Genomic DNA, 11,998 nt, shown 5'->3' on the forward strand with positions numbered 1-11,998 from the left:
TTCTGATTATTCTTAGAGTTCCATAGCATGACACCATCTCTTTCCCAAGGGATAGCATTTTGCCATGCTACACCCAGACCTGTCGCAGTGATTCAGGCCATGTGTATCTTGAGCTCTCCTGTGTGCTCTGCAGTACAACAAAGACATACTTCAGATTGGAGTCTTGTCACTAACAACCCCCTGCCTAGACATGTAAATGCCACAATTAAGTGAATGATAGGTTACATAATCATGCTGCAAAGAGTGCTTTGTTTACATTATCTTAAAATGATAAATCAATTAATATTACTTAAATTAAATAAATATATTCATAAATAGCAGTACATCTTATAGTTGAAATCCTTCAGCTTGTTATTGTTCATTGCCATACAAGTTCAAGCCTATGTCAAATAAATAACAATAGTCTTTGTGATAGTATACATTATTAAAACATCACACTTATCTCTTGATTTTACATTACATATAAATATTAGTGAAATATTATGAAAAAAGCTATATGGGCAAAATGATATGGACACCCCTCCTACTCTCTATATAAATCAGTTATTTCCACTTTATATTTGTAAATCAAACGAAAGTTAAATTTTTTTCCAGTTGTGACGTTTCATGTTCTCTAACCATGGTTTGAATTGGGGTGTGGGGGGATTTGGAGGGTCTGACCTTTCTAATTAATACTTAGACCCCAAAAAGAGGTGCAATTCGAGGGCTCAATTGTTAGCTGCAGTTAATATGTGTTAATGACATAGTTGCTTCGGAAATACATTAAGCAACCTTGACATTAAAACCACCTCCTTGTTGTTGTACACTTACCATATAGAAGCACTTTGAAGTTATACAATTATTGACTGTAGTCCATATTTTTCTCTACATACTTTTTTAGCCTGCTTTCACCCTGTTCTTCAATGGTCAAGACCCCCACAGGGCCACCACAGATCAGGGATTATTTGGGTGGTGGGTCATTCTCAGCACTGCAGTGACAATGACATGGTGGTGGTGTGTCAGTGTGTGTTGTGCTGGTATGAGTGGATCAGACACAGCAGCTCTGCTGGAGTTTTTAAATACCGTGTCCACTCACTGTCCACTCATTTAGACTATTAGACTACCACAAACTCCATCAGTGCTGCTGTGTCTTATCCACTCATACCAGCACAACACACACTAACACACCACCACCATGTCAGTGTCACTGCAGTGCTGAGAATGATCCACCACCTAAATAATACCTGCTCTGTGGTGGTCCTGTGGGGGTATTGACCACTGAAGAACAGGGTGAAAGCAGGCTGAAAAAGTATGTAGAGAAATAGATGGACTACAGTCAGTAATTGTAGAACTACAAAGTTATTTCTATGTTATAGTTATATCTGATGAAAGTTCAATTTAATTCCGTTGTGACTTTCAATTTAGACATTTTGACCCTCTAGACATGGAACATGGAAACATGGTTCAAATTACAGGGGATGGGGGGGTCTGACCCACCTAGTTAATACTTGGACTTCCCTCTAAAAGATGTAAAAACAGCAGTCCAGTGAGAGGAGGGGTTAGTTTGCTAAACTAGCTAAACTTTAGGCAAAATATAAAAATTATAAAAGAAGGATCTTTAAAAAGCTTCCGCAGTTTTATATTTTTGTTGGAAACGGTGAGGGTGTGAGGAGCAGTAATTGGTAGTGTCTGAGAGACTGAGAGAGTACTTATAGTCAGGATTTAGCGCCATCTGATTTTCACCTTTTTGGACGCTCAAAGAAGCTTTAAGGGGAAGAAGATTTTCATGTGATGATGATGTGAAAGCAGCTGTGCATCAAAGTTGGTAGGACGTTGGGAAAAATGCATTGGTATGTGACTATGTAGAAAAGTGATGTAATTTGTTTTCAAAATTCTTTGTAAATAGAGTTTAAAAAGTGCGGAAATTTTTTGAAGAACCCTTGTTGACACAGTAATACAGTAAAAAGCTGCACATTGGTAACTGACAACATTGCATAATGTTTCATCTAATTTCACATAAACATTCCTTATAAGACAGTGTATACTCTTAAAGTGACAGTTTAATTTCCCCTTTAAATATTCCTCAATTTTTTGACGCCTCCTTGTCTTATTTTTTTCTTGTTTTTCTCTTTATTGCATCTAAAAAAGACGAGAGGATAAAAAACACATGACTGATTCTGACCTGATTATATATATATAGTATATATATATATATATATACTGTATATACTGTATATATGTATATACGTATATATATATATACAGTATATATATATATATATATATATACATACACTGATCAGCCATAACATCAAAACCACCTCCTTGTTTCTACACTCACTGTCCATTTTATCAGCTCCACTTACCATATAGAAGCACTTTGTAGTTCTACAATTACTGACTGTAGTCCATCTGTTTCTCTGCATGCTTTGTTAGACCCCTTTCATGCTGTTCTTCAATGGTCAGGACTCTCCCAGGACCACCACAGAGCAGGTATTATTTGGGTGGTGGATGATTCTTAGCACTGCAGTGACACTGACATGGTGGTGGTGTGTTAGTGTGTGTTGTGCTGGTATAAGTGGATCAAACACAGCAGCGCTGCTGGAGTTTTTAAATACTGTGTCCACTCACTGTCCACTCTATTAGACACTCCTACCTAGTTGGTCCACCATGTAGATGTAAAGTCAGAGACGATCACTCATCTATTGCTGCTGTTTAAGTTGGTCATCTTCTAGACCTTCATCAGTGGTCACAGGACGCTGCCGTTGGGGCGCTGTTGGCTGGATACTTTTGGTTGGTGGACTATTTTTAGTCCAGCAGTGACAGTGAGGTGTTTAAAAACTCCATCAGTACTGCTGTGACTTATCCACTCATAACAGCACATTACACACTAACACACCACCACCATGTCAGTGTCACTGCAGTGCTGAGAATGATCCACCACCCAAATAATACCTACTCTGTGGTGGTCCTGGGAGAGTCCTGACCATTTAAGAACAGCATAAAAGGGGGTAACAAAGCATGCAGAGAAATAGATGGACTACAGTCAGTAATTGTAGAACTACAAAGTGCTTCTATATGGTAAGTGGAGCTGATAAAATGGACAATGTGTGTAGAAACAAGGAGGTGGTTTTAATGTTATGGCTGATCAGTGTACATATCTATTAAAAAGTTCTTACTTAGATCTTACTTATACTTGTTCCATTTGCTCCAGGAGGAATTACACAGGTCGTCCTGTGCTCTGACACACACCATGACACCCTTTTTTAGTGGCCACTGCTGCTCCTGGGTCAGGTTCACCTGAGCACACACAGACCATTTATCAGTACACGTTTTCTAGTGTGTGTGTGTAAGTGTGTGTGCAGAATGGAATACCTTCAATGATCTGTGGTTAGAGCAATCACAGTCAGCTTTTTTACGACAACGAATCTCTTTGACCTGGAAGGTGAGGGGAAAGTAGGAGAAGGGTGTGCTCCAGCTTTCTGGGTACTGCAGCTCAAGAGTGTTGTTTTTCTTCCTGATACGCACCATGTCTGGCCTCACTATGGAGAAAAAACACCAGGATGTGACCAGGATGCTCAAGCAATTATTAACTACACGGTAGCTCAGTGGGTAGCACTGTCGCCTCACAGCAAAAGGTCCTGGGTTTGATCCCCAGGTGGGGCGGTCCAGGTCCTTTCTGTGTGGAGTTTGCATGTTCTCCCCGTATCTGCGTGGGTTTCCTCCGGGAGCTCTGGTTTCCACCCACAGTCCAAAAACATGCACTCAAGTTAATTGGAGACACTGAATTGCCCTGTAGGTGAATGGGTGTGTGTATGTGTGTCTGCCCTGCGATGGACTGGCGCCCCGTCCAGGGTGTTACTGTGTGCCTTGCGCCCATTGAGAGGCTGGGATAGGCTCCAGCACCCTCCCGTGACCCTAATTGGATAAGCGATTAAGATAGTGAGCGGGTGATTAAGTAATTATTAATGATCTTCTCGTAATCAGAAGACCGTTGGTTTAAACCCTCAAACTGCTTCACTTGAGAAAAGCCCTTAGCCATGAACATCACCAAAACTGCACTTTATCCTATTTAGAGTCGTGTTGGGTCCAATTCACTTGGCAAAAAGTAGGAAACACCCCAGACACACTCACACACTGATTCCTTGAGCAATTTTTAGTAGCTCCAATGAGCTTGACTGCATGTCTTTGGACTGTGGTAGGACAGACATGAGGAGAACATTTAATTCCACACAGAAAGGTCCCAGACTGCTCCACATGGGTATCAAACCCAGGGCCTTCTTGCTGTGAGGCGACAGTGCTACCCACACATGTTGTGCAATGTGTGTAGAATCTGGGTTTGATCCAATGTGTGTAAGTAGTTTTGCATGTTCTGTCTGTGTACTTATAATTACCTATGTCTGAGATTTGAAACGGCAGGAAATATGCCTCAATGACGTAGTTGCTTCGGAAATAAATGGTCAGATTGATGTGATCCAGCTCTTCCGCATAGGGGCAGTATTCGTGGTCCTGACATGTAATGCTGTTTGCACTGGAGTCCAGACTGCAGCTGATGTTTCCTACACTGTGAGAACTGTAATCAAAATAATACTGTAAATGGTACATATTATTAATCTTTGTAATTAACCCTTGTGATGCATTAAGGGTCACCCCCACTATGTTCACACTATGGTTATCTTTTTTCCATATGACATTTGTTGACATTCATAGAATGTGAAGAATGTGATGTACACCAAGAGAACAATTCCAGTTAGAATATTTAACCCCATGCAGTAATAAAATACTGGTGGCTCTTTTACACAGTTACATGGATCTTGTGGCATGGTTTGGGACTGATTGCCTTGTAAGTGGGAAGGATCACTAAGTACTGAATATTCAGTTAAAGCAATTGATTGATAACTTGATCAATATAATAGAACATTTTTATAATGATGGGAGTGGTCTTCCCCAGTATTACAATGCCCATGTTCAGAGCATATGCTCACATTTTCCTGTTCTATTAGGCAGCGCTCTTTTGTAACATCATTAAAACTTTTTAAGGTAATTGAGAAACCTATATGGAAAAATTAATGGTCCACTCCTTAAGTAGAATTTTGGAGACTTGTAGAATAAATCTCAAAGTGCATTGTAAATGGTCCCAAGGTGTGTTGCCTTCAAATCTTATTTATGCATATTATTATTATTATTTTTATTTAAGCATCCGTCCATCCATTCTTCTATTTAAACTACTCTCCGGGACAGTGGTAGCCTAGTGGGTAGGGCTTTGGGCTATCAATCGAACAGTTGAGACTTTGAATCTTAGCTCTACCACATTGCCACTGTTGGGCCCTTGAGCAAGGTTCTTAACCCTCTCTGCTCCAGGGGCGCCGTTCAATGGCTGACCATGCACTCTGACTCCAGCTTCCAAATGGAAGAGAGAATTTCGTGGAACTGTATATGTATAAATGACAAATAAAGGCATTCTATTTTATTCTATTCTAAACAATACAACCTAATTAGATAAATAAATTATACAATATGAATTATACACTTATAAATATTAAGATTATATTAGTAGTGCAAAATTTTTGATGTCAAAAAGCCAGCTGGAGTTCATGGATCTCTATCACTTATAACAGCATCAAGACACCTCTTCTTATTGAATTCTTCTGCTTAGACACAACAATTGCTAACAGGTATAATAAATCAGTAATATAAAAGAAATTCTAAGCTTCCAACTTTGCAGCAACAGTTTAGGAAAGGCTATTTTCTGTTCCAGCATGATGGTGACCCTGTCCACAAAGCAAGATCTATAATGACATTCCAGTGGTCTACACAGAGCCCTGACCTCAGCCCCAATAAACAGCTTGGAATGAACTGGAACATTAATTAAGGATTTCTTGACCAGAATGAAATGCTCTTTGGACTGATACCAATTCCCACAAACATACTTACAAGTCTTGTGAGAAGCCCTCTCAGAAGAGTGGATGTTGTTATAGCTGAATAGATCACACAAAGGTCACTCTATATAAATACCATTTGTTTTTTAAATGGGATGTCCAACAAGCTCATGGTAAGGTGTCCAATTTATCCAGTTTATCCATCTAAATATATTTCCAATTAGGGGTACATGTGAACCTGGTGCTGCTCCTTATACCAAATTTATATGGTAAATAATATTAAACCATGAATTGATTTGCATGAATTAAAAATTGAATTTGTATGAACGTCAGGGTAGCAATAGGAGAAACGGAGATCACTACGATCAAGCCTAGATAAAACCTTTACATCACAAGGACATTATGTTAAATCTATGTTAAAAGTACCAATTTTTATAAGCCTATTTAAATTAATAAAGTAAATTAGAGGGTCAGTGTAACATTTAGTATCAGTTTTTTAATGTGACTGTATACGTATACTCATAATTTTTGGGGTTTCAGTTACTAGTGCAATAGTACTTTTTGGAACACAGTTCTTTGTCCCTTGAAAACAAAAAAAAATATTTGATAGTTTAATTAATATTTGATAGTTTAATTTTTTAAAAATATGACATAATTTGCTGGGTTTAAACTAAAGATAAAGCAACTACAAGAAGGAAAAAATGGGTCTTTTTTGTCAATTGTAAAGAGAACAGTTCCATATACTTATATATGTACAGTAAAACTTGTCCTATTTATCTAAATTGGAACAGAGATGTCTGTGTGCTCCTGCTGTAGCTCCTGTGCACCTGCCACGCCCACCTTTCCAGGAGCATATGCTGGAAGAGTGTTTGTTTAGGTTGATAAGCCAACGCCCCCTCATGGTGATTGGTCTCTGGCTAATTAACCCCAGCTGTACCTTATCTAAGTAAATTAGCTCATGGACATTTAAGAGGAGAGCTGGGATCAAGTCTTTGGAGACAATTTTATGTGACTTTATGTGTAGCATTTAGCATAGGTTGTGTGTTTTTGTTTTGTAACCTTGTCATGTCATGTTATTAATAAACTTTAGTTAATACATCTTTGCGTATGTCCGCACCCCCTTGTCTGTCATAGCCCATAAAATGTTACAATGTCACTAGTTATAGTAAACCATAATACTAATACATTACAATTATATTAGTATAATTATAATTATTAATTAATAATAACATAATAAACGTAATGAGACATTTTGAGACCAGCCATAACGTAATGTTGTAGAACCTTCTACGCCACCAGGTTAATAATCAAAATTGCTGTATAAAGAGTTTTGAATAGGGATGTAACAATGCACAACAAGACAGTTAGAAATTGGTGCACATGTGCTACGATTCGAATCGGTTATTCGTTTAAGATGAATCAATATTCACTTTAAACAGCAGAGGGCACTGGCGCTATTTACCTCGCCTGGTTGACGTCACTACAGGGTTGCCAGGTTCGGAATTTTCCAGCCAAATTTATTTATGTAAGGATACTTTCTTTATTTGTATTATTCATTTATTTATATAAAATTGGATTGGTTTTAAAATTTTATTTGTTTGTTTTTTTACACAATAAGCATTATTTGGCATAGTTTGTACCTACCTCAGAAATAGGGCATTCATTATTTAGATAAATAAAGGATAAGCACAAATACACTATTTTATTATTTTTTAGAAGAAATAATAAAAGGAAACTTTGTCATACTTTGTCTTAAATTTCATTTTGTTTAAAAAAATCGGGGAAAAAAATCGTATCGTGAACCCAGTATCGCGAATCGTATCGCATCGTGGGTAGAATGTATCGTTACATCCCTAGTTTTGACCCAAAACTATTTTATTGGATTTTTAGAAAGCCTACAAAATCACAGTACTGCCACAAAACAGGGTTTGATAGCGAGACTTAATACTTTAATGACTTTTTAATGAATTTTGTGTGGGATTTGTGACCAAGAATTAATAAACAGGGTTTTGAAAACTTACCGTGTTACTTTAATTTGTGCAATTTTTCCTGCTCTCGTTTCATCCCACGTCCAGAAGCACTGAAAGAAGCCACTATAATTGTTGGCTGCACAGTGAATGTAACCTTGTCAAGAAAGAAAATAAAAATATCAGTAATTGTAGCTCATATGCAGTAATTTAGACTTAATATTGACTATATTTACTATACCATGCTCAGGAGTGCCTTTAATAATTTTCCTGTAGGGCCACTGCACCAGCACCAGCGTGTGGTTCAGGTAATTGCCCTCAGTACTGTAACAGGTGTACGTTCCTCCCTGTCTTTCCTCCACCATTACTAAAATCCTGTTTCCTTGGACCTGGAGTTTCTCTCCACTCACTGTCTTCCAGATGATGTTCTGTCCTTCAAAAGCCTCACCGCACACCAGTGGAACCAGCACCTTGCTGCCATATTTGGTCATATCTTCAACCACCACCAGTTCTGTTACCAAGAGATGTGGAAAGCGTAACATGTCAATATGTCAAGAACATACTAATCAATAATTAGTACATAATGAGGTTTATTTTGAGAACTTAAGCCAGACAAACCATTTGATTTAAGAGTCCAGTAATTTTCAGCCACTTTGATGGATCCCATTGAGGCATGGGAAAGAACAATCAGGAATCCAATCACAATTAAAGTCATCTGTTAAAACAAATTTGGAGGCATTAAAATTAATAACAGACTTCCATACATCCTAGCTTTACTCCAAACAGTTTTAATATAAAAATAAAAAATGACACTTCCTTTTTCTTGGTAGTTTTAGGTAGTTCTTAGTAGATTAGGTACAAATCTAGACTCACCTCTCTGAAATGCTCAGTGATAACGAATCACACAACCTGATGAATCTTTGCTGTAGTGTTAAGTGCACTTTTAAAGTAAACCGTGTCAGAAATGCAGAAATTCCCCACCCTCGAAAAGTCCAGGCTAAGCAGGTTAGGGGAACTAGGGTGGCTCCATGGCTGGTGGAACCAAAGAATTCCTTTCTAAATGATCATTTTCACTTCCACCTTAAAAAAGAGCACAGGTCTTTATGTGGCCCTGTGGGCAACCCCTCTTCTCACACACTGATGTGTTTATATTAACCAAAAATGCCTATTCATTAAAATGTTTTGATGACAGTGCATTTCAACTTGAAAATGAAAAATAATGAAGAATTGAATTGTATATTCTTGATATATTACTAACAAGTAAGCACCCAGTTAGAAACTTACTGCATTGTTCCCATACATGTATTGCAAGTGTGCATCTCTCACAAGCCGCTTTTGTTCTCTCAGTATCAGTTTCTGGGTGATTCATAATAACCATATATAAAGTGCATTACCCAGAGGACACTACGTGATGCTTACCTGTTTCCCATCTCTCCACCTTTAGTACAAGACAAGTGATGTTAATGCTAGCCTAAGTAATGTTAATTCAGATTGTAGGCCAAATACTCGACGATACAGGCTGATTTACACACACACACACACATACACACACACACACACACACACACACACAAGCATGTGAATAAGTGGGGTACTGGCACTTTTCCCCCCACTTCAAGCACTGCCTAAAGCCCCTTTATTATTTATTCCAAACCTCTACCAATTCAGCACAATAAAAGACATTTCCTTTCTAGTCAGAGTATGTAATATAATGTGTTATGTGCTACATACTTAAGTAATATTATTAACAATAAAAAAATAATCATAGCATCATAGCACCATCATTTGAAAGATGACTACCAATGTTAGGATTAATGGTCAAGCTGACCAACATGTTTAGTTGTAGTTCTCTGTCTATAACTATGTGATTGGGTTTAACTTTTCAGTACACTAGACTTAACCCAAGAAGAGATGATAAGATAAGAAAATATACGATTCCTTTATTGACCCCAATGGACCCCAGTGTTACAGCAGCTCCAGCACTAAGTAAATAAAGCTATAGTAAATAAAATAGGGTAGAATAAAATAAAAATATTGACTATATAATGGCAATTACTGTTATACAGCAGTATGACAAATAATAACTTTATTGGAAAATGCTATCTATACTATACATATACACACATATACACATATAGAATGTGTGTAGTATGTAATGTAAAGAGGTAAAAATAGGTAAACATGTATTTATATATCCATTTAAAACAGTAAACAGTAGGCCGCACAGGTGGCGCAGAGATAAAAACACAAGCTTGCACACTGGAGCTGGGATCTCAAATACATCGTATCGAATCTCAGCTGAACTGAGCAGCCACATGAACAACGATTGGCCTATTGTTCATATAGGGGTGAGGTAGTATTAAGCCGGTCAGGGTCTCACCATAACTGATGCAACTATGACCTCTGCTGGCTGATTGATGGCGCCTGCACAGGGTTGACGAAGGAGTGCGCTGATCAGGGTGTGTCTAGTGCAGGTGAACAGATGCATACGGCTGCCGCCCACGTGTCGGAGGGGGCGTGGGTTAGATTTGTTCTCCTCAATCAGAGCGGGGATCGGCATTAGTGGAGAGGAAGCGTGATGCAATCGGGCAATTGGGCGTGCTAAAACTCGGGAGAAATGCAAAACCATTTTTTAAATGTTCTTAATCAATATAATATAACAATATAATATAACATTGGGGCAAATATCAGATACATTAAACCACCCTGATGTCACACAGCAAGTTCTACAGAGTAACTTTAGGTATGGCAAAATATGCCAAAGCAAATCTAAAGATAATGGAAGACACTTTTCATACAAATTAGACATGCACCGCTTTAAAGTTTTTGGGGTTAAATTGTGGGTTGCTATGCAGCTGCAAGTAGAGTAAAATTAGTCAAATAGCAATTGAAAGCTAAGATAAAACTGGTGCCTGTTTTACTTTTCTAGACATTTCTGGGCCAATTTCTTACAGGTAAATTTGCAACATTTTGTGGCTGTTATGTAACAAAACTTTTTGGTATTTCAATATTTATAATAATTCCGAAAGTGTTGGGTCAGCAAGTAAAAATAACTAAATAATTCATTAAATAAATGATTAAGTGGGCACCTAGCTCGACAAGTGGTAAATTATGCAAGCACATTACTGCCGGAGTCCAGGGTTTGAATCCCCAGTGGTGCTATTGGCCAGTCAGATATCTACATACAGACCTAACTGGCTATGTCTAAATTTGCATCCAGTTCAGGGAGCGTTACTGCATTACGCCTATTAAGCATGAAAATTTAATTAAAAATAATAATAAAAATAAACAAGTTAGTAAGTTTTTTATTAAAAAGCAAGAATAACTTTTCTCTTTTACCCAAAAGTGTTCTGATATTTTCTATGCAGAGAGCCAAACTATCAATAAAAAGGATTGAGGCTTTGATGGTAAAATATAATTTTTTTCTCCTTTTATCTCCTGATTTTTAGCGCGTCCAATTTTTACCAAATTGTGTTACGCTTCCTCTCTACTGATGCTAACCCCCACCCCGATTGAGGAGAGCGAACTGACACTCGCCCCCTCCGACATGTGAGCAGTAGCTGATCGCATCTTTTCATCTGCACAAGGCGATATGCAATCAGCCTTGTGCACGGAGAGCCACACCCTGATCTTTTTTTTTTTTTCATTTTTCATTTTCATTTTTTTCATTTAATTTTTTTTGATCAGCATTATTCCTCTACTCTGTTCAGATGCCATCAATCAGCCAGCAGAGGTCATAATTGCACCAGTTATGAGGTCCCTATCCGACTCCCTTCCCTGGATGTACAACAGCCAAACGTTGTTCATGTAGCCACCCAGCCCAGCCGGATGGCAGAGCTGAGATTCGATACAATGTATGCGAAATCTCAGCTCTGGTGTGCTGGTGTATTTTACCGCTGCACCACCTGAGCGATTTTTAGAACATTCACTTTAAAATGTAGTATGCTAGACCCCTACTGCTGATATCCAGGGATCCAGGGTTCGAATCTCAGGGGAGTTATCAGCCGGTCCGGAATCTGCATTGACACAATTGTCTAATGTTTAAGGAGTGATGGCAGTGCTCTCCTTTAATGCCTGCCCCAAGCCTGGATAGAAATAGAAGGGTTAAATCAGTGAGGGCATTTGGTGTAATAATTGTGCCAAGCCTGAGGAAAAAAAGTACTTGGCACCTAT

General features: G+C 38.2%; 1 protein-coding gene across 1 annotated transcript; it reads right to left on the reverse strand.

Annotated features, from left to right (window-relative positions):
• Positions 1-3,165: 3,165 nt before the first annotated feature.
• On the reverse strand, positions 3,166-8,540 carry il12ba (interleukin 12Ba). The gene is made up of 6 exons (XM_062999620.1): positions 8,444-8,540; positions 8,067-8,336; positions 7,880-7,982; positions 4,374-4,552; positions 3,355-3,521; positions 3,166-3,279 (listed from the first exon to the last, which is right to left on the reverse strand). Exons 1-6 carry the CDS (start codon positions 8,538-8,540, stop codon positions 3,166-3,168), a joined length of 930 nt encoding a protein of 309 aa, XP_062855690.1.
• Positions 8,541-11,998: the final 3,458 nt, after the last annotated feature.

This window comes from Trichomycterus rosablanca, chromosome 8 (genome assembly GCF_030014385.1).
Source record: "Trichomycterus rosablanca isolate fTriRos1 chromosome 8, fTriRos1.hap1, whole genome shotgun sequence".
Lineage (NCBI taxonomy): Eukaryota > Metazoa > Chordata > Actinopteri > Siluriformes > Trichomycteridae > Trichomycterus > Trichomycterus rosablanca.